Source organism: Amphiprion ocellaris, chromosome 23 (genome assembly GCF_022539595.1).
Source record: "Amphiprion ocellaris isolate individual 3 ecotype Okinawa chromosome 23, ASM2253959v1, whole genome shotgun sequence".
NCBI classification, from domain to species: domain Eukaryota; kingdom Metazoa; phylum Chordata; class Actinopteri; family Pomacentridae; genus Amphiprion; species Amphiprion ocellaris.
The window spans coordinates 21,430,544-21,454,649 of NC_072788.1; the positions used below are offsets into that span (position 1 = coordinate 21,430,544).

At 42.4% G+C, this 24,106-nt stretch overlaps 1 protein-coding gene across 2 annotated transcripts; it reads right to left on the minus strand.

Moving 5' to 3' along the window:
- On the minus strand, positions 1–24,106 carry LOC111575407 (insulin receptor substrate 2-B). Of its 2 annotated transcripts, none has more exons than XM_023280496.3 (2): positions 19,595–24,106; positions 1–4,782 (listed from the first exon to the last, which is right to left on the minus strand). In XM_023280496.3, exons 1-2 carry the CDS (start codon positions 23,760–23,762, stop codon positions 4,778–4,780), a joined length of 4,173 nt encoding a protein of 1,390 aa, XP_023136264.2. In that variant the 5' UTR covers positions 23,763–24,106; the 3' UTR covers positions 1–4,777. The 2 variants fall into 2 exon arrangements, with proteins under 2 accessions (XP_023136264.2, XP_054863610.1); XM_055007635.1 differs by lacking the exon at positions 1–4,782 and adding an exon at positions 15,826–16,144.

Below are 24,106 nucleotides of genomic sequence, written 5' to 3' on the forward strand. Positions count from 1 at the left end.
GCGGTTACATGAACACATTTTTATTGCAATAGCTCTATCGAAAGCAAAAAGTTTTGATAAATATAAACACTATGCCGATGCTCAAATCGCCTCTGAGCGGCCCTCCTAACCCCCTTTTGCCTCCACAAGGAAACAAAGAGAAAGAAAGAGAAGGAAATGAAAACAAAAAATAAAAAGCGGGTGGGGCACCTGCCGAGGCGCCGATCATAACATGAAAAAGCGACAAGTTGAGTTTTCCTTATTTACACAAGGAAGATTTCCATTTCCAACAGTTTTCTCTTTTTTTTTAGGACGTACGTCGCCGAAAAATAATGCACATACGAAGGATACACACCTCCACAGTATTATTATTTTTTTTGAAACTCTTTCTTTCCTGTAAAGCTAATTAACAACAGCATTCAACTCGGAAAATAAGAACACAGGTAGCAGGGTAGAGTAGGATTAAATTTTTGCTTCTCCTCCCTGATACCAGGGCATCATCTTCATCCTCATCGACAGCATTTCCAACTGTTAACTGTACTACACAGCAGCAAATAAACTGTAATATAGTTACAAAAAAATAAACATTAGGCCGGTTGGAACCCATTTTCTTTATACAAATAACTGCAAAAATGCCTATGTACTCTTTAAAAAAAAACTACCCTTGTGTCACTTTGTTTTTCAGACACGCCCCGATGCAACAAAACAACCAAGAATAAGATGATTTTTTTCCCCTCTGTAAACTAGAATACAAAATAAATCAAAAGATTAGAGGAAAAAAGGAAACAAAAGTTTGCATAATGATGCTTCTCTGCTAGGATTATATATATATATATATATATATATATATATATATATATATTTATATATATCTACATTTATAGATATATATATATAACAAAAGGTGTTTTTCATTTCTCCACCCCGAACAAGAAAAAGGACAGTTTGAGGTTGAATTGTTGCCAAAATAAGCACAGATTCTGTGTAAATTAATTCAGTAATGACAAAAAAAGAGGGTTTAAAGTCCGACATTTTTCAAATAAATTAAAGGGCGATCATTCCACAAACCCCCATGCCGCCCCAAAATCTAGCATCTCTACCGTTTATTTGCCATTAGCATTAAAAAAACCAAAAGCAACATGTCGCCGTAGCATAGTAAGTACACAAAAACAAACGTAAAACTAAATCTTTTCATTTTGCCTCAGGGGGGCAGCAGCCACTGTCTAAACATTCTTATATTCAATTCTTTGTTCGCTCAAAAAAAAAAGGGAAATATCTCAAATTGTTCATAATGTACATATAAGACACATCACAGGTATAAAATCTTCAGAGAGCATTTTTAATGCAGACCATGGATCTGCTGAGGAAGGCGGCTTTTTTTCTTCTCTGATTCTTCTGTACCGATTTCACCTCCACAAAAAAAAAAAAAAGCTTTCATTACCTCCTGATTCTCTTTGACGCTCCTTTTTTAGTAAATTTTTGGTTGGAAAGAAAAGGGAGCCGGGACAGTGGGAAAAGAGGGATAATTTGTTCCAATCAGAAGTAGCTGGTCGGTGGGATTTTTGTCTCGGATTATGAAATAGAACGTTTCAGCGATTAGTCAGTCTCAAACCTGACACACTCTGAACTACACCCACTGGTTAATTCAAGCTCAATAGGTCTGTCAGCAACCACTCAAAACTGCAAATGTTTTGGTTTTGGATTTTTGTTGTTGTTCTCTAAAATTAAGTGAAAGGATAAATCATGAATCGGTGCAGCTGTTTGACTAAAACGAAACCATTCGGTGCACATGCTACAGTTCCAGCTGAATTTTAGGCATTTGTTAAAGTGAGACACTGACGGCGTTAAAAGACAACAGAGAATTCAGTTTTAGCAGCAGACAATTTCTTTAAGTGAAGTTTTTGTAGTCCTGACATCAGAGAAATTGTTTTTCTTGCACCACACGAGAAGTATTTATTAAGCTTGCGTGCATAAAGTAATATACTTTGAAAAGAAGTTCATAAAAGGGCGCAAGATATGACAAAATATCTTCATCGCCTCCACTGAAATAGTAAAAAAAATTAGAAATTTCTGCAACTGTGACAACTGAAAATGTGTTTTTGCACGTTCTCAATCTAGATTTTTGACTTTGAGATGAACGTGGAGAGCCAGATGTGCAGAGTTCACTGCATCCGTACAGTTCAGAGAGCATCAAGTGAGCTGTCAATCACAGAAAACTGACCTTTTTTACTGCGATACTGCAGTTAAAAACTGATCTGTTTAAACTAGACGTGATACCTCGGCTCCCCTCCCAGCTCTGCAGGGACGACAATGACGATGCGTCCCACACAAAAGCGCAGCGAGAGTGACAGGCCTTCATCTGTCCAAGCAAATTACAAAAACAACAAAAAGAAAAAAAGAGTGCGCTGACAAAAAGGACAAAGTTAGCATTAGACGAGTGAATACCAAACAAAAAAAGAAAACTTGAAACTCTGTGGCCCACGCTGACTGTCAGTCTTTGTGTTTGAGCACTTTTCTCTATGAAAACCGTTGTGGGAGAGTAGCGTGGTTTAGAAAGCGTAAATGTAGCAGGCCTGGGCTAAGAGTGGGATTGATTGAAGAGTGTGTGTGTGTGTGTGTGTGTGTGTGTGTGTGTGTGTGTGTGTGTGTGTGTGTGTGTGTGTGTGTGTGTGTGTGTGTATAGTTGTCATGGGGCAACTATGTCCACCTGGGGCTGGAGCTCGGGTTACTGGAAGCCTCTTTACGTCACCGGGAGCCACTGACGAACAGCCCTGCATGTATATGTGTGTGTGAAAAATCCTGGACGTCATCAAGAGCGGCTGACAAAGAGCCGAAACGGGGGCAACACAGGAGCTACCCTCACCTAAATAGGGCTGCATGACTACTCTGTGTGTGTGTGTGTGTGTGTGTGTCAGAAGGGCAGGCACGGGACACGCCACATGACTGTAGCATATGTCTTCATGACATACAGCCGTGTGTGTGTGTGTGTGCGCGCATACATGCCACTGCCTCCAAAGTACAGTACAGCATACCATGCACTTGCATTTCATGTGTGTGCATTAGCCTTGTGTTTGCATCCCAGTGTCTGTACTTTGTGCTTTTACCTTTCACATCGTTGTGTGTGTGTGTGTGTGTGGGTGTGTATTGGTGCCACTCTCCCTCACTAACCTGAACTGTGCTACGGACCATATGAGGTAAAACTGAATATGTAAAAAAACAAACGACAAAAAAAACACCTACTTCCATCTACCGAACTGTTTTCTGTGCAGCCAGCAGGGCGGGAAATCAGACTATTATTTTTTTCCATCCACAGCAGCCACATCTCAAAACCTCCTCATGCATTTGTTAATTTGACATTTAAAAGGAAACAAAACACTGATGCGCTTTCTTGCCGAGAGTTATTCGGGTTCACTCTGATTCAATGAACATGTCACCGTAGCTTAGCATGAAGAGCTAGCAGCACTTCTAACAGTTGCTAAATAATGTTATATATATTGACTGAAACAATTAATCTTCTGTTTTCCAGGGTGTTTTGCTTGTGATTCTTAATTATTGTTATTATAAATACATGACATATCACCTTAGCGTAGCATAAAGAGCTAGCAGCACTTCTAACTGCCGTTAAATAATGTTACAATTTTCAGGGTTTCAGGGTGTTTCGTGTGATTATTTATTATCATTGTGATAAATATATGACACGTCACCTCATAAAAGGGCAAACTGTCTTTAGCAACTGTAATAGTGTGTTAATTTAGTAGTGCTAACAGGCAGATTACAGGCTGTTTCCAGTCTGTATGCTACGCTAACCTAACGAGCTGTTACCTATAGCTTCATATTTAGCAAACATGTACAATAATCTTCTCTTAACTCTCAGCATGAAAGCAAAATTTTCCAAATAAGACAGATTTGAGCATGTCAGTGTTGTTTCGCCGCCCTGCCGAGTACCATCAGTCAGAGACGCAAACAAAGAAATGTACTGGAATATTTGTACCTGCTGTAATAAATAAATAATACACAGTATTTAAAATGAAAAAAGTAATGCTTTAAGAATTCTCATTGCATTTGTACAACGATAAACCCATAATAACCAAGTCGTATTCGGAGCAGAAAGCGCTGTGCAAAATATTAACCCAAAGATCGCAGTACCTGTGCAACGCCTCTGTGAAGCTAAAATGGACCCAGCCACGAGCTCATACCATTTAAGGGGGGAAAATCTGGTAAATTAATTAAAAAAAATAGAAATTTTCTACCACAATTTTGTCCAAAATGTAATAACTTTATGGTGCTGGGGAAGGATTACACATAGGGTAAGTTCAAAAAAAATTATAATAATAAATGATGAAAGTTAATATTTTAAGTAAAAAAAAAAAAAAAAATCGGTACCATAATGCCTTTGCTTTGAATTCCAACTTCCCTTTTTAATCGCGTACAGAGAAGCAGGACCATCTGATAAAAGAACAATCAGCGGTTGTGTTGACGCCCCTCAGTCAAATTTCACTGTCGAACCGGAGGAGGGAAGAGCAGCGAACACTGGCAGCAAGAGAGGGGGGAAAAGACGAGAAAAAATGCATATAAAACACAAGAAAAAGAAAGATGAAATACACTTTTTAAAAAAACTGCAGGCGTTTTTTTTGTCATGTTGTGATGTTTGTTGTTGTTGTCTGCGTCCAGGAGGGGGCAGCGTTTCAGTCTGAAGGAAGGTCAGAGGTCGCGACGGGGAGGCCAAAGGTGACAGAGTCAAGTGCCCCGAGCAGAGAGATGAGGATGAGGAGGAGGAAGAGGTGGGAACCTCTGTCGCTCAGTCTGAGGGAGGAGAAACCAAAGGACATGATTAGTAAGTAAACCACCTTCAAAAATCTGAAAACATGAGCAGACAAACATGGAAGAGACACCATGTGGAAACGTTTGCAGAACTCATGATGTTTGAAAAAAATAACAAAATGGACAAAGTTTTATATAAAAAAAACCCTACAAAATCATGTAATAAAAATCAGCAGCTGACAAGAAACTCTATCCAGCAGCTAGCTTTGTAAGCTAATTTGCTACCAGCTATCTCGGTCACTTTTTCATGTCAATAAGGTTTCATTTAAACACTCTTATCTATAACCTTTTCAGCACAAACTCTTGAATTCCTGCAATCTGGTGACTTTTTGTGCATCACTGTGTTTTTCTGCACTATGAAACACTCCCTGATAAATGTTGCACTATTTAATAACATTTAACTCCTTGAAATCTCATGTCATTCTACATTTTCAGTTTTTTTTCCTAATAATTGACCTACAATAATTTGACTGTGTGTATTTAGACTGTATTGCAGCGATACGGTTGAATAGCATCACATGGCAAATGTACGTAGTGTTGAAAATGAATCTAAAATTATTCTGACAATCAACCAATTGTGCCTTTTTCATGCAAAAACAGAGAAAATTTTATTGCTTCTAAAACTAAATGAATATCTTCAGGTATTGGGTTGTTCAATAAGTCAATTCAGGCATGTTATTTCTGCATCAATGTTGACTGGCATCATTTTATGGTGGAAATGTCCATTTATTTATGAAAAGCAAAACAAAAGTGTCAGGAACCAGGTGACAATTAAAAATTTTATGAGATATAATGCAGTAAGGCTCACCGACATGCTGTATTACTCTGAAAGATTTATTCTCCTCACGATCACATTCATGTATTATGTAAAAGGCACAATTACTTTGCTGTACTTATGTGTTTTTTGTTTTATGAAAGTAAACACATTAAATACGCATGTGGCATCTTTCACGTCTACAACTAAATTCAGTTAAATTATTTAGAAACCGTTAAATTTCAACAGCTCATTGGTGATTTCAACAATAGTTCTGCCTATAGTACATTTATTATGCACATTTGTGGTTTTAATTTATATTTTTCTGTTTTTTCCCCCCTTTATTTACTGTTAAGTGAGTATCTTTGGATGTGGAACTTTTGTTTGGACACAAATGTGAATATAAAGTAACTTTGGAAGCATTTTAATGGATAAAACTGTTAAAACATTTAATGATTAATTTTTCAATAAAAATCCACAGTTGCAGTTGTAAACATGAGCAACATTCGTTTAAAAAAAAAAAAAAAGTAACCACCACTGTGTCCAGCAGTCTGAGCTGTCCGACGTGACACACAGGAAGAAAAACTGGAATGTGGCCAGTTCACTGACAGCGGTTTTGGACTGACAGTATTAGTTGTGTTTTGGACATTTGGAGGCCGACTGGTGCCGACTAGTTTGTCTGGCTTTGGGCTCAGCGATGTAACTGCTGCCACGGAGGGGGGAAATCATCGGTTCTCCAGGTATTGGGGGATTTTCAGAGAGGTAGCGCCACTCTGCGTTTAACCAGGAAAACCCGTTTAACGTGAGAAAATACAGAAAGGTAGGTTTCTAACATCTGTTGATGTCTTGGAAATATCAGTCAGCAGAGTTTTGAAATTACAAGTAACCGCACATCAATTAGTTGGCACTAATGTACACAATAAAGCCGATTCTGAGAGATCAATCAACATGGCAGCAATATTAAATCGGCTTATAATCACAGCAAAACAGAGTATGTGGCTTTCAGAGAAGCAGCACAGATGTAAGACATCTCTGTTGGAGCTCGAGCCGCTCGCTGTGTAAAAAAATCTGTTTGTCTGGTGAAAAAGTGGCCGGTGAACTTTGGATCGCGCTCGCTGCCAGAAGACACACAAACACAAAATTTGTTTCCTGCCCTGCTATCATGGTTGGGCCGGACTGTCAGGTCGGCTGTTGTGGTGTGGCCTGGCGGCCCCGAATGACCCTGCCGATGGCCGCCGTCCAGCTGGGTTATTCCACTGAGAGCAAGGCTTTGTCTGACACAACAATGTGAGCAGCACGCCATAATACAGATGCTTTGACAGGGGGCACTGCTGGAATGCTGCTCCTCTGTTTTCTAGCCACGGGGATGGACGGACAGAGAGGCAGCAGACCCAAAAACAATCTGGTCCAAATAAATTATCACCAAACAAGGAGAAAAGTGCATCAATCACTGGATTGATGCACTACTAAAGGCAGGACTCGTTTCTGCCAAAAACATGAAGTACAAACGAGCAATACTGTGTTATTCTGCATGTGATTGTTGGTCAGCAAAACTCCCAGAACTGTTCTCAAAGCCACAAGCAAAATCAAATGCACTGAATTTACTGTAATATGAAGAAGTTTACAAGATCATCCAAATTTGTTGGTATGTTTTTGAGTAATGTTGCGCAAAGACGGAAGGACACACGCTGATCATCACATAACTCCGCAGCGTTCCTTGGTGGAGTAATAAAACCAAACAAAAGCTAACAGAGTCATCAACCTAGATAAACAAAACAACTAAACTCCATAGCCAAACCTGAACACAGTAGCAACACCCACCACAAACAACAGAAGCGAATACAAACCAGTGCTGAGTGCGCATAATTAACTAAAGAAAACTGGTGCCTCAAAGCACACATTACCCAGAAGACATAGTACGCAAATCACCACCTCTCAGGGGCTACTCACCAAATTAGTCAGCTGCGAACAGGAGCCACAGTCTTGTACTGGTAGCCTTAGTTACAGGTACATTTTTTTTCAATTAATCAATTAATCATCACAGCTACAGAGCATGCTGTATATAGATTAATACCATAATAAAACTCCAATATCAACAGCCAGAAACATTCTCTGATGTCAGCTTTCTCAGTTTTGCTGACTAATCCTCTCAGCACATCAAAAAGACTTCACTGAAACACTCTTCTTTAAAATTTTAAGCACAAAATGTTAAATTCCTCCATTCTAGTGACTTTTTATGCACCAGTGTGCACTTTTCTGCACTATGAAACATTCCCTGATAGATTTTGCACCATTTACTCACACGTAACTGCTTGAAGCTCACGTCAATCGACGTTCTCTTTTATTTTTTCCCAGTAATTTGCCTGCAACAATTTGTCTTTGCATATTAAGACTGTACTGCAGTGATACAGTTGAATAGCATTGCATAGTGAATGTACATACTGTTGAAACTGAATCAAAAATTATTCTGCAAATCGATAAACTGCCATTTTCATGCAAAAAAAAGTTGTTTTTTGAAAAACTGGAATATTATTCTACATTTTCTACCAAATAATTACTGTACTAAGACTGTATTGTAGTAATATATTTGAATCACACTGCATCTAGAGCTGCAACCACACGAGAAAGTTTCATTTTTAAATTAATTATTCTAATAATCGATAAACAGCTAGACGTTTGGCAAAAATGTTGGAATGTTGGAGACAAATCAGAGAATTTAAATAAATAGGTTTGGGGTTTTAGCGTTTTTATAGAGATAGTTGCTTGCATTCGTGCATACTGGGTCACCAACCTGTAGACGACAATTTCTGTCGATTTTTCTGAGTTTTGAAGTGAATCATTTAGTTGCGATGTTTAAAGTTTTATCTGTCAGATCTGAAAATTCTCCGCTGTTGTGTTACTGTTAACTCTGAGGCTTTCATTTTGAAGCAGCTGCATCTTTTGCGAACATATTCAACCACAAAATCTGAACACTTCTGTTATTTTTCTCTAGTTTCAATGGCAGAATCGGGCTTTTGTTTTTTGTGAAATGCAAAGTCTGGAAACAAGTGATGACTGGTGATATATAGTGTTTACAGCGATGCATCAAGTGCAACGTGTGTGCAGTGTTTTGGCGTTCATTGCTTTGCAGTAGGTCTCAGCAGCATATCGACTTTTTAAAGTATTTTTTCAACTAAGATATAGCTTGATGCTGCATTAGACAGCCAGTTTCTTTTGTAAAGCGGACTATGTTTGCACTAGTCCTCTCAGAGTTCATCAATTAATAATAAATCTACAAGTTTGAAAGCATTCGTTGCCTCAATGTTATGAATCCAAGTGTGACAAAGTTTGTAGATTTGAGGAAACAACACACCAAGAAATGTGTTCAAAGTTTCCCGAATGAGAAACCATCTATGAAATCTATTTTTGCATTTCATTTTGGTCATTCCAATTTAATAACTGGCTAAAAAATACCAAGATATGGATCATGTATCGCCACTAAGTCTAAAATACAAAGAAATGATTTTTTTAGTCTATCTCGTCCAGCCCTAGTGCACAACATTGAGGTAACACCGATGGCATCACCTCAATGTTTAACATGCTGCTGCTAGCACCACAGCTAAAGCTGCTGAATCTGTCCTTGTTTTAGTTCAACGACGGCCGATTTAGACGTTTACAAAAACGAACGAAAGTTTCGTGATGCGTCGGACCTCTGCTCACCGCACTGCATTTGCAGAAATGAAACTACTTCATGCAAATGAGCTCCGGGGCGACGCACCATACGTTAGCTGTGACAGTCCTGGTACCGGCAAACGGTGTAGCCATCCCATAGTACACCATTTTTCAAGACATTGAAAGTGCTTGAGTTTACAAAAAGTCTTAAAATGTTGAATATAATCGCTATAATTGGACTTTGAGTGTGCAGTCAAATGTGAATGTAGTAGACAGATGAAAAATGTACAGAAATATAAATGAAACAAATATTTTTCTATTCATCAATTCAGTCGTAAAATAAAATTTATCTGAATTGAAAATTCAAATGCGTCAGATATTGATATTAGACAAAACTGCAATTAATCGTGATTAATTAATTACGATGCCTCTAGTTACTTAGATTAATTTTTAATCGCACCCCACCACTAGAATTAAGACTTTATATCGAGTTTTCATGTGAGTTTTTAAAATACTTTTACTGGTGGGTGGCGTTTGACCCACGTGCCACGGTGTAGTTGTGTGCAAACTGGTTGTGTATTTTCTTAACTTTGTGAATCATTATACAGGAAACAACACGCTTTGGCAATACTGCACTTAATTATGGTTGTGACAGCAGAAAAGAGTTGAATTTGAATGTGGGCGTGTGAGAGAAAGTCTGAGGTCTTTGGGTTTCTGTGCAGTCCAGGCGTGGACTTTGATCAAAACAACGCTCTCAGGACACGAGCCTCGCTGACCTGAGATGAACTTGCTTCAACACAAACACACACCACAAAATCGGGTTATAAAAACGGCAAACACCTGCATTAGCTAACAGGTTGTTGTGTCGCCGGACACATGCAGGTGCTCCGACCCACCGCCCATCTCTGTCCGTCTGGTTCATCTGCACTCGCCGACCCGACTCCCTCTGCCCCCTAAAGCCCCGTTCACCCAGCTGGGACAAGAGATGAAAGGCATCATGGGAGCGAACGGCCAGCATAATGTGTTGACCTGACACGGGCCGGTGTGACAGCTGGGCCGACGGCTTTTAAAGTGCAGATCGAGGAACGAGGGGAAATTTGATCAGGCGCTCTGAACTGCTCGATCCCCTCCCCACGTGTTTGGAAATCTGTTTTATGATTTAAATTCTGGATTTAGGTTTCCTGAGGGGTGGGCTCATTTTTTAAGGTTTTGTAGAAACCAGTGATTACAGTTCTTGTGAAAATCCCTACAGATGCATGCTTAAAGTCTCCAGCCCACACGTGGTTGTCATATACAGTGCTGAACAAATTTATTAGACCACCTGTTATAAAAATGAGAAAACACAGATACTTTAGAAATCTGTCAGAAGCTCGTTTCAAAGTAAACATTGTGTTGTTTTTTACTAGGCAAACTGGAACAAATAGTCCTTGTTCACATATATTAACTAAAAAAAATTAATAACGTTGTTTTTATTCATTTTTCAACATGCAATTTTGTTACTGAGTTCCAAATAGTTTATAAATGTTCCCAGAGACTTGCTTTGGATGAAACCTTTGTGTGATCTATGGTTGAATTCAATAAATCCCAGATCTGTTCAATAGGATTCTAGTCTGGACTTTGACTTGACCAGTCCATCAGTTCCAGAACTCCAAATTCCTTTTTTTTTTGGTCCAGTAGTCTCTGCACAGCTTTGAAGTATGCTTGGGGTTGTTGTCTTCCTGGTCTATAAACCCACGACCGATCAGGTTCAGTCCAGAAGGGATTCCATGATGCGGCAACATGTTGTGGTAGACCTTCTTGTTCGTGACAATTTGGCATCTCAATCAAAAAATAATAATGTGCTTTACTATTTTTTTCTGCCTTTTTCTAAAACAGTGCATTTGCAAATTCATGGATAACAACAATAACTATATTTTAGCATAAAAGATATCATTTGGATTAAAGAAGTTGAACATACCAGCAGATTAACCATTACAAAAACATAAAAAATATTTTGGTAATCAGCAATACTGTTAATTTAGGGTAGCAGTGGTGAACTCCTTACATTGGGTGGTGGTCTAATAAATTCGTTAAGCACTGTATGACAAATTACACCCAATCAGCTAAAAAGGCGACTAAAACACATCTGGAGTTTGGGTTTTAGGTAGATTACAGTAAAGTCACCTTCAAAACTTACAGGACACTCAAATTTAAAATGCAGAGATAGATAACTGTGCTTTATAAGCCACAGCAACACATTTTTGTTTGTTTTGTTGCCAGATTTTGCTTGCAAAGTAGCACTAAAGTCAAATTTTACCCCAATTATGTCACGTTCTCCAATGAAATTCCATTGTGCTTAACTCTGGACTCCCAGAATTACTTTACTCTCCGATAATTGAGTAGAAAAACTCTAACTCTAACTTTTAAGTATTGCAATAACATACTCAGATGGGTTTATATCCTCAAAAACTTGACGTACATTATTTTATTCTCATATGCCTACAGAATACAGTCATTCTGTCCTGAAGGTGGCACTAGCAAGAAGCAGGAAACGTGCAAACGAGAAACCGTTAATCCTTCAAAAGCCATGAAATCCTCTGCAAACTTCATAATAATCTTTAGTGAGTTTTACAGTAATGCTGACGTTACAGTGGCGCTATAATCACATTTTGCAATGCCCAAAACCTCTACAGCTTATCATTTTGTGACATAACTTACAAGATTTGTGCACATTGACGAAAACGTGACAAATTGCAAAACCTTGACATAAGATGAAAATTCCTGCCCAAATATCAATGTAAACGATTTATGGAGCAACAAAAAAAAGAACAAACTCCTTCAAGTTTCTGATTCGCTACAGCTTATATACGTTTAGTTCAAATGGTGGATGTCAAAAGGTCACCAGATGCTGGGAGGTAAATGCAATTGCAAAGGTGTGACGCACACACCGTCACTCTTAAACACACATCTGCAGATGCATTCAGACTTTGTCTAATAAAGCTATCTAACGTCACATTCCAGTAGGTTGGGGCGAGCCCCAGTAAAAACGCTGCTTTATCATGACCGTGTGTTCGCAGGAGGCAGTGAGTCAGACACTAAAAGCATTAAAAAGAAAGACGAGAAGCAGAGAAAAGGCAAGACGGCGGAGTTTCTGCATGTTTGAGAGTCTCTGGAGCTTCAGTGATGAAGTGAAGCTGGAGACCACCTATGAAATGTACCCTAGATGAAGTAAAAACTTGTGTTACACTGTTTAGGTCCATTTATTACTGATGAGACTCAACATTTCCCTCCAAGTAAGCACCGCAGCTCTTTGAAGCTTAATCACTGCCTGGGACTTTATTTAAACTGCTTCATTATTAGTCACGGCTTCGCTAATACATTTTAACTGAGAACAACTGTCCACATTCAAAACCGTTACAGCTAAATACATTCCAGGTTAACTGTTCACAATATGGAAAAAAAATAATCTCACAATTACATTTTCTTACAACTAGAGATGGTTAATTGGTAATCCAATGCTCAAAAAACAAATAATAAATGAAAACACAAAAGTATTATTTGAGTTACAGGTGTGTTTGCTGACCACCTGTAAGGTTTGCAAGAAACAAAATCTTTCAGTTTCATCAGTAAAAACAATCAAAATTAAAAAAATGTGAAATTTCATCAAAATTAGAAAGTAAGAAAGTTCATCTCGAGCCCTTTAAATGACGGATTTCATCCAATAAACCATCTAAAACTAAAAGATCTTGTTTTTTGTTGCATAAAAACTTTTTAAAAAGCAGCAATTTCTCACATTTCATGAGCTGGAACAAGGAAATATTTGCAGTTTTTTTCTAAGGAAATAGTCGCTAGTGGTAGTGTCTGCAGCTCCAAAGTGGAATTTAAAACTGTGGGAATCACCTTCTTAATTTAAAATGCTCCCAAGAGTTCATTGGCCAATGGGAAGCTGGCTGGTGCCAACAAGCCTGAGGTTAGAGGTTCAATTCCCCGTTTAGCTCAACGGACACCAACACCGCGAGGTGTGTAGTTTCCCATGCGTCTGCTGCAGGGCCACCCAAAGCTAAATGAAACAGTGTGAGTTATTTTGGGATTATTTATTTGCTAAATGGACACAAAAAGGGGCAAAACTTCAACCTCTGGGGGACTTTCAGAGCCACAAATACACTCCTGTGACAGTCGAAACGGCAGCCTAAAGTCGAAATTGCTTTGTGTGCATAGCTGATGGTTAATAATTCTAACATCTGTGGGTGTACATATCTGGATATTTAAGAGGGAGAGGGAGCACTGCATGCAACACACACCCACACACACATGCACACACGGTGGAAAAGGGGAGTCCTGTTACGAGCAGCACATGCCTCCGACCGGCCCATAAATTCACGTTGGTCTGGAAATAGACCTGTAAATATAGAAGGGCCTGGCCATGGAGGTGGGAACGAGAGAGGAAAAGGGCAGCCTCGTACCATCTTCGCTAACACCTTATTCCCCTGTCCGATAACCCTGCCTCACACTCGGCCTCACCCTTTGCCACCTCATAGCCACTTGGAGGAGGAAAGGGCAGGTTCCCACCGCTGTCGTCGAAAAACCACCACCTCTACGGTTCTCACATTCCTTGAGCAGCGCAGTAATGACCATAAAATGTCATATTTATTAGCTACAATTCTGTATGGATGTTATAACTAATAGAAGAAGTTCCCTTTATGAATTTATTCCACATTTGAAGCATCAGCACGAAAATGAACTAAAACTGAACCTAAATGAACCCAAAATATCCAGCCTGAAGCAGGGAAAAGCAGCAAATCTTCACAAGCTTCAGCATTTTGGTGTAAAATGGGTGTCTTATTTTCTGTTGATCAGCTAATCCTTTCAACTCTGACTGTTAAGTTTGCGCATACATGCATTAGACTCCAAAGCATTCAATTGCAAGCCAAGAGAAGACAGAAGACTTAGCAAAAAAGCCCCCCAAAAACAGTGCATCTATTAGAAGCAGCAGCCAGCGTCCTATTGGCCAATGAATTCCTGGGAGTATTTTAATTTAAGAAGGTGATTCCCCCAGTTTTAAATTCCGCTTTAGAGCAGCAGAAACTACTACTAGTGACTATTTCCTGAGAAAAAAACTGCAAATCTTTCCTTGTTCCAGCTTCTGAAATGTGAAAAACTTTTTTAAGTAACAAGAAACGAGATGGCTTATTGGATGAAATCCGTCATTTAAAGGGCTCTAGATCAACTTTTTTTTTTTTTTTTTTAACCTTTGTTTTGTTTTTACAGATGAAAATGAAATATTTTGTGTTATGCAAACTTTACAAGTGGTCAGCAAACACACCTGTAACTCAAATAATAAAAAAATACTGTAAATACTATAGCAAATCTACGACATGTTTACTGACGTTTAGGCGCATCTTCTGTTTTGTAAGTTATTATATTTTTATTTAGTATTTAGTTTTCTTTTCAGTATTGGATTACCAATTAGCCATGTGCTAGCCATTATTTACAATCTTGATTACTTTGTTGATTATTATCTCCAATATTTAATCAATTGTTGGTCTATAAAATGTCAGAAAATGGTGAAAAATGTTCATCAAAGCACTCAAATGTCTTGGTTTGTCCACAACCCAAAGAGATTGTTTATTGTTGTAGTAAACGTAATTAAAAAGCTGGAATCAGAGAATTTAGACTTTTCTTTCATCTAAACTCATCATTTCTAAGCTATACATCCTCAGTTGAGGCTCAAAGAACTTAAATTATTAATATTTGTTCACTGTCATCTTATTGTAGCATAAATCTGATAAATGACAGTTAAATTATTACAGTTAGACTGCGACTAACAGATGTTTTCACTATCGATTTTTTTTATCAATATTTCAACAGTTTTTTTGCTACTAAAATGTCATTAAACAGTCAAAACACCCTAAAGTTCCCACAGTCACATGACTAGCTTTTTCTAACCAACAGTCCAAAAACCTGAAAACATTTGACATACAAGGATATAAACCTGAAAACTAGACAAAATGATTCAATAATTCTCTTCTAGTCAACTCATCGATGAACCACTTTATCTTTTTGGGTGCAAAAATTCTTTGACTCTTCATCATAATATAAAAATTTTAAAAATCCATCATTAAACTACTATTTATGGATTACTATAAATGTTCATGCATGTGAAAACTTGACAATCTGAATCAGCAGCGGCCTCAAGTTGAAACAAGCCAACAAGGGGAAAAAAAAAGACTAAAATTAGGTATAGAAGCTAATAAATAATGTCAGATAACAATCCCATCTTTAGAGCAGCAAATATTCTGAACTATTTCTGAACTTTTGGTTAGTTTTCACGCAGAAATGCTAAAAGAAAACCTCTATATCTAACTTCCAAAATGTGATGTGATGATACTGCTGTTTGGGACACGACTGTGCATTATTCACTATGTTGTGACATTTTTTAATCAACATATTATGTATACAATTAATAAATTTTCAGCATTAAGCCTTAATTGATTAGTCAGCTACTGAAATATTTTGACAATCGATTAAATTTCTGATTGCAGCTTCCTAACTGAATATTTTCTGGTTTCCTTCCTTTTCTGTGATCGTAAACTGATTGTCTCGAGCTTTGGAAAACACAGACTTCCACCATTTTCAGACCAAACGACTTATTTTCTAATCGAGAACATAACCAGTAACTGTTTTGTCTGCAGCTTAAAGTTTGAAGTCGAAATGTGTTTCGGATTTGAGCACCTCCGGTTGATGTAAATGCTGAATATTTATAGCGACGTTTCCCAGGTTCACACTAAATTTCGCTGGCAGCTGGATGGATGCACAGCCTTCTCCCTCCCTCTCTCTCCTTCGGGTCGAGGATCCAGGTGTGCCTCTATCAGTCCAACGCCGCAGCTGAGAGGAAGTGCATTCCTGAGTGATGATGATGCGTTTCCTCTCGGCCCCGCTGTGTGTCTTGACATGCCGCCGCTGCAATTACAGCACCACATCAAAGGCCGCCTGCCATGACTCAGCGCATACAAACACACACCTACCTAGATGCAGAGCGCAGACTGTAAACATGCCAACACACACACACACACACACACACACACACAGAGTTTTGGACTGTGTGTGCATGTGTGTGTGGGCAGGGATGTCTGAACGCTACCTTGAATCGCATGAACCGACACACAAACACACACAAGCTCGCTGCCTAATGAGCCTGCTGGCAGCGGCTGAAAGTACACACAGACGGACGCAAACAATAGGATGTGTTTGAGCGGTTTGAGTGTCAGTTGATCTCCTGTGTTAGCAGGCACGGATTCAGCACTGATTTACCCGAACGCACACACACACACACACGGCACGACGATAAATGAATCAGTCAGTGCTTGCAGAGAGTCCTGACTCATGCACACAGTGAGACGATTCGGGGAGGAGGAGCAGGCGAGGGAAAAGCACAATATCAGAGAGACGGAGATGATCAAAGACTGGAAACAGAGTCAAAACATCCTCTTGATCCTTGTACACGCCATCTAGAACACCTACTGTAGACCTGAACTCAGCACTAAGTCTCAGCACAGCGTTTTCTCTCACACACAGTCCATGATCGAGTATCTCCATGTAGAAACACTACAACCACCTCAAACACTAACTTGTGTAAACCTACTGTACTTCACACACAGTGAGGAAAAACCCGGAAATATGGCAAGTGGGAAACATTTGGGATTCAGCAATATGAAAACATATGTAGCTAAAAATGTACACTACCGTTCAAAAGTTTGGGGTCACTTAGAAATGTCCTTATTTTTGAAAGAAAAGCATTTTTTTTTTCAATGAAGAAAACATCAGCTTAATCAGAAATACAGTCTAGACATTGTTAATGGGGTAAATGACTCTTAATGAAATTTTTAATGGAATATCTACATAGGGATACAAAAGCCCATTTCCAGCAGCCATCACTCCTGTGTTCTAATGCTAAATTGTGTTAAATAATGGTGTTGAAAGGCTAATTGATGATTAGAAAACCCTTGAGCAATTATGTTAGCACTTGTAGCAGTTGCATGTCATTGTTCTGATGGACATATTAATGATTTAAACGAGTCAAGATTAATTTTTGTTGTACACATGTGGACAGTGAGATGAGTTGAGGGACAGAACATTACTCTGCAAGAGAAATTATGAGAAAATGTCTCTCAAATGTCTGAAATACATGGTAATACAGTGAATTAGCAAATTGTTTCAGCAGTATATATACAGTGGACATTAATAGTTGATTAGTTTGGCAAATCTGAGGTGCAATATCAAAATATTAACATCACTGTGTGTTTCATTTTTGTTTTTTTTCGACTGTCGGATGAAATAAATGAGACATTTATGAATAACATGGTCATTTTTTACTATTTATGATACTTTAAACACTAAGCAGAAAGTGAAAACAGGATCAGAACACAGTGGTGACATCAACCCTATGTTCTAATTTCAAAATAAATTGTCAAACGGAATTTGATCTCGCTCAAGACCAGCATTTTAGCTCCGTTTCATAGGCATAGTGAGAATAAAGCCCAATCAGAAATTGAACGAGTGTCTGTTATGTCGTTTCCAAAAGTCTCCGTTTAGTGTACAGATGAAAACATAGGTCTACAGCATTTCCAAAAATCGCAGTTTTAGGTATCTTAGTGTGGCTGCTTGGTGAAAAAGTAGCAGCAATTATGCAATGTATTAGTGTGGATGAAACCAAATACAGAAAAACTGCAGGAAGGTTTATGCTAGCTGTTGCACGAACTGGCTAATTGGAGAAAAATCCAATCAACATCCGCTAAAATTCAAAGCACATGAGGAGCAGAATGAGTTTTACTATCCATCCATTATCTACACACCGCTTAATGCTCACTAGGGTCGCGGGGGTGCTGGAGTCTATCCCAGCTGACTCAGGTGAAGGCAGGGGACACCCTAGACAGGTCGCCAGTCTGTCGCAGGGCTACATACAGAGACAAACAATCATTCTCACATTCACACCTACGGTGAGTTTTACTACTTTAATGAAAATAAAAGCTGAAGGTAAAACTCCAATAAGTTCTTGAACGCATCGACCTGATGCGGTTTTTATTTGCTGCATGATTTCTGAAACACAACACAACTTTCCGCCGTTTCAGACCAAAGCGCCACAAGTTCAGGCAGCAACTACTGTAAATCACATCCACAAAAGGCACTTAGAAAGAGTGAGTCATTGTATTTGGACAAGATCTCACAATTTTCAGTGCCACATGAGAAAACTTACAACTGTATAAATTAGCCCTTCCTGAACTTCTAGCGCCTCTGACATGAAAAATGGCACGATTAAAAAAAAGGACGACAGTCAGACATTCTTGGTCACGTTTGATGGCTACTGCTTCCCAAATGAGAGGATTAGCTGTTTTTCTTTGTTGTGTATGTCAGAAAGCCACAATTGTGACATGCATTTTTTCACCATTTTTGACATGAAACTAAGAGGAAAAATTAGCAGCAGATTAACAGATACTGTAATAATCATTAGCAGCAGCCCCAAAAGCTACACCCTCCAAAATAAACACCTCTCACGATCTCTACAAAAGGTGATTACATGTTTTAGACTGTGAGGTGTTTTGCTGTCATGGCGAGAGACTCTTTAATGTTCATCAAAGACGTAGAAAAGCGTCTCAAGTGACAGTATTACAGCAGACAAAAGGCTCTAAACACACAAACGCCCACACATTAGTACACTCTGCATACATGCTGACACAAAGAAAACAGCGGTACGTGCACAGACAGGCACAGAGAGACACTAACGGCTACAAAGACGGGAAGTCAGGGCCTTTTTGGGTGATTCAGTCTACACTTGACCTCAGTTAAACCTCCGTTCATTCAGCACGCTAATCGTCTACCAGTCTGCTGGACTCAAATCGTACACAGACCTCAAGATGAATCACATATTGGTGCCACTTCCTGTACCAGCACTGTTATAGCCCAGACTTCAGTTCCCAAGACAGATGCCTTCAAAGACAACGGCTGGCTGCTCAAAGCGCTTGAATGCAGCCTTGTCAAGATCACAGAGACGTGATTCAAAATAGACTCACTAGAGGAGCTGCAAATTGATATAATGCAACTAATAATAGCATACAGCACTCAGAGTTATTTTGGATTTCAGTGAAGCAAAAATATCCCTAACACTTACTCTCTTTTACTCACACAAGAGAGCACATTCTCTCACATACATAAAGCAAAAAAACCAACAAAAAAAAACAACTCTGCTTCTGCTTCTTCATACACTGGCTGGCTGGCTGCTGTGTGAACTCCTGGAAAGCAACTAAAGGTTTCTATAAAGATTAACTGTCAGAGCAGAGGAGACAAACAAAATCTGAGGGGCAATCTGTCAACCTGAAACACAAAATACACAGACATGCACTTGAGCTAACTCACCCTTGGTTGTTGTAGTGACTCCATCTGATTTGGTGAAGTCGATACTGGCATAGGCTCCATTCTCGGGCAGAGGCACCGTCCCCACCGCCGCCGTGCTCCCATTACTGCTACCAGCGCCCGACGTCATGGCTCCCATATTACTCCCATCCTCCCGCAGCTCCAAGGCAATGTAGTTGAGGCCGTTCTGGTAACCAACAGACATGTTCCTGCACATTCTACTGGCTGCAGCCCCCGAGGAGGAGGAGGATGTCGATGTCCTGGAGCCCAGGCCCATTTCTGTGGTTCTTGCTGGGGCATGGTGAGCTGGCGAGTCCCCCACACCCTCCACAGACATCCACACACTGTCGAACGATGCTGAGCTGGCCCATCTGGAAGCCTGACCCTCCGTTAGGTAAGATCCGTTGGGGGCTGCAGAATTAGCCAGTGAGGGGTGGGTGACTGAGGATGAGGGGCAGAGTCCTCCTCCAGGGGGAGTTGAATTAGAGGAGGAGGTGGATGAGAATGTCTCCGAGCTGTGTCTCCTCCTGCCCTGGGGGTCGGCTCGAACCACCTTGGGCTCTAGCTGGTGTGTCGGTGCCCTACCTGGGCTCGACGGAGGGAGTGGAGGAGAAATGGAAGAGGAGGAGGCGGAGGAAGCGTGGCCATAACGTCCCTCGACTACACAGAGATGCTGCAGCATGGCTGTGGGGCTTGTTTGAGTCCTCTCACCTCTGCTGAGGTTAAATGTCATGTCCGTGTAGTCATCCCCGATCGACCTCCAGTGACCTCCGTCCTGCACTCCAGGGGAGGCCAGCACCCCAGGATTGATAGCCAGGGGTCGGATGTAGCTGGGTGGGTTCCAGGGGGCAACAAGGCTGGGCCTGGGTGACTGGTTCTTACCCAGACATCCAGCACTGTCCTGCTGATCTGCCCCCACCTCCACACTCATATAGTCCTGGTGAGTTTGGGGCTGGGAAGGGGAGCGACGGTGGTCGCTGGATCCCAGGGAAGGCGCTTCATCTTGGGCAGAGAGAGGGTAAGCAGGGGGCTGCTGTTGGTGAGGGTAGTGATCCCCAAACTCGATGTTAATATACTCTCCAGGACTGGAAGGCTTTTCAGACGAGCTGCCAGTGGCAGGGACTGAAGTCGAGGTGCCAGCAGACGCCGTGGAGGGTTCACTAACCCGCAGAGGACCGTGGAAACTCCTTCTGCCTAAAGGGAGGCGGTTGGGCCTCACAATGCGCCTGTCAGCCATGGCTGCAGTCGTATGGTGGGCTCCATAAGGCGGAGGTGGGTGAGAGGGGGTGGATGTGCTACTACTTCCTCCACCCCTCTTCTCTGGTGTTGATACTGAAGCTGTGGCAACTGATGAATAGACTGGCTTGACAGGAGAACTCATAGGAACATATTCCCCATATTCTTTTTCATCTCTCTCTCTGGTGGGGGCCTTATAGGAGCGGGGGAGGGAGAAATAAGGGCTATAAGACTTTGGGGTTCCCTCAGGTGTACCAGGTGCGTAATACACACTGCCCCCTTCATGTGAGAGCTTGCGTCCACTGCTGCTGCTGTACGACATGTCCATATATTCACCGTTCTCAGGTCTCTCTGCTATGCTGTCGCTCCCACCAGCACCTGCCATGCTGGAGTTGCTGTGAGGGCTGGGAGAGGCCTGCACTGGGGAGGAGGAGCTGCCGCTGCCCCCTGGGAGCATCATCATGTAGCCATGGGAGTCCGTGGAGGATTGAGACTGGAGCTGTGGGTGATGGTGGGCTGAACGGGCAGCTAAAGCTGGACTGTGAAACTGAGGGGAATGGGAGATATGATGGGAGTAAGAAGTGGGTTGCATAGGCATGTAGTTGGGGGGAGTGTCCCGTGGAGACGCAGCCACGCCGCACATCATGGGCATGTAGCCGCTGTCCTCCTTGGCGGAGGAAGAGGAAAGAGGTGGGCGCTCGGCTCCGGCCTCTGTTCTGGAGAGCGTGGATGGTCGGCTCTGCTGGCTGTGTTCAGAGCAGGAGCTGTAGTCGGAGCGGAGTGAGGAAGAGGAGGACGAAGGCCCACCACGAAGCAGTCCACTGCCGAATGGTAACACCACATCTGAGCCCTCATCCAATGAGAAGTTGGTCTGGGTCATTTTTTGATAAACTGCCACTCCAGAGCCGCCAGTCGCCCCGCCAGCAGGTCTGGAGAAAGAGTGCGTCCTCCTCCTCAGTGATGAAGAAGAAAAGCGCTCATCCTCTGTTGTTGATGTGCTCTCGTCACGCGGCGTGTCGCCTCCACTGTTGTTTCCAGAACCCCCACCGGCACCAAACACCTCCCGGTTCCAGCCCATGGCCATGTAATCATTCAGACAGTTCTCCTCTCTGATTGGCGGGGTGTTGCCCAGAGAGTCGGGTGTGTTACTCCGCACCCGGAAGTACCGGAAGTCACCTGGGCTGGAACCATACTCATCTGAGGAGTTGAAGCCTCCGTCAGATGGGGAGCCGCATATTGAGGCGCTTGATGGGCGGGTGAGAGTATCAGAGACGGAGCCGTGGCCGCTGCTGGAGGAGACGCTGACAGGGCTGGTGGTGGAGGGGAAGTGGGAGACTGGAAGCGAGGCAGAGCGGGCGTGATAGGTGGATGACGAACCTGGGATAGCTCTGATGTAGCGCCCGCTGCAAGTGCTGGTGCCAGCATTTCCTGTGGCTACACTGCTCCCACTGCCGCTCCCCTCCTGGCGACCATGGTGGGCTCGTGCTGAGTTCAGGTGCACCAGGCTTCCTGTGGTGGAGCGGAACGGCCTGTTCATCGTACCCTCGCCCTCGCTGGATGTACGGAAGCGATAACCACTAGCCCCGGAGCTTTTACTTGATGGTGGCGTCCCGACAACTGACTCTGTCCTCGACCGCCGCTGCAGCCCAGTCTGACTCGGTGGCAGGTTGCCCAGGTGGCGCCGGGTCGTGATGAATGACATGGGATTGGAGCCCGATGACTGGCTCTTGCTCCTTGGCCGAAACTCCGCAAAAGCTTTCAAGGCTTTCATTGTCTCCAGGATGGTCTCGTGCATGTTTTGGGCCACAACAGAATCATCCACCTGCATCCATATCTCCCCTGGCCCAATAGAAGAGGAGCGACCCACCTCGATGAAAAAGAAGCTTTCTGAATGTCCACAGCGCCTAATGTTCATCAGCTGGAGGTTCACACAGGGGGTCTCAGAGTTCAACTTAACGAGGTGAATGGTTTTAGTTGAGAGGCATAGCCGGTAAACACCTGTGAGGTTTTTAGTTTGACCCAGTCCTTTAGGTTTTACATTCACCTGCCACACCTCTTTGAACACAGTACCGGGGGTGACCGTACCGTATCCATCATCCAGATCATCTGAATCCAAGTGGCCCTTTTTGCCTTCACTCATCAGCTCACTCACAGCTACATACCAGTCCTCCTGCTCCTGCTCGTTCTCAGCCACGATGGCAAAGTACTCGTCCTTAGTGTAAAGGGCAATGAGGTGTTTGTTTTTGGAATCGGCCCTTTTGTTCACCGTGAAGCACTGATAGAGGTAAATCACCCTTTTCGGGGGAGAAGGGGCAACCGCTCCACTGCTCGCGGCGGCCGCGGCAGCGGAGCGCAGGCTGTTCCTGAATTTCTTCTCGCTGTCGTAGTACTCCAGGCGGCTCGGCCCAAGGTGGCTGGCAGCCCGGAGCACGAAGAACCTCTTGTGTCCATGCTTCTGCTTCCTCAGATAGCCACACTTCCGAATATCATCCACAACGTCCGAGGTATTTGCGACATTCACCGCCGCGTATACATGGCTGCTGCCGCTAGCGGCGGAGGAAGCGGCGGGGTCCTCGGCGGTGTGTACCTGGCTGAGGGACGAGGAGGAGGAGGCTTTCCTGCCCGGGGACTCTGCGGTGTTTTCCCCGGAAAGATGCTGCTGCGGGGCCAGCTGGTAGTGATGGTGCTGCTGCTGATCCTTCGGCGGGTGGTGGTGCGGATGTTGGAGGTGGTTGGAGGGCGGTAAATGTTGGTGGAAACGAGAGCCACCTCCTCCGACTCCTCCGCCGCCGCCGATATTAATTAACGGGGAAGGGGGTTCCCCGACCGAGCCGTCTCCGTTTGCGGCCGCGGCTTTCGTCCCCATGTCCCTCTGCTGCGTCTCCACCATCAACATCGCTGCCTTGCCTTCCTGGTAGTTCGTGAAATTTGCCATCAGAGAATACAATCAGAGGTCACTTTACTAGCAAGCTAATCCGAGCGGACCTAGACCCCATTCTTGTTTTGGGAGACGAGCTCCCGAGTCCGGCTAGGCCAGCTAACGTTGACTCGCACGGCTCAGATTTGCAATCCTCACACACCGGCTTTGTTATTCCGTCAAAAAGCGAGTCCCCTCGGCCCCTTAACGGCCGGGCAGGTATTCCAAAGCGGGCTCTTTTCACGAAATGAAGCCTACCGTGTGCAACATGACCACGTTCGGCGGCGTTTCTCTAATCGGGAGGCTCCGGCTAGCTCGGTTAGCAATCCGTTCCCTTCTCCTCCTGTACACATCTCTACGGG

Bases quoted from the DNA above. Each gene is read 5' to 3' on its own strand.
- LOC111575407 (XM_055007635.1), bottom strand. From the start codon at position 23,762: ATGGCAAATTTCACGAACTACCAGGAAGGCAAGGCAGCGATGTTGATG. The intron at 16,145-19,594 runs GTGAGTTAGCTC...CTGTAATTGCAG, and splicing joins AGTCACTACAACAACCAAGG to CGGCGGCATGTCAAGACACA.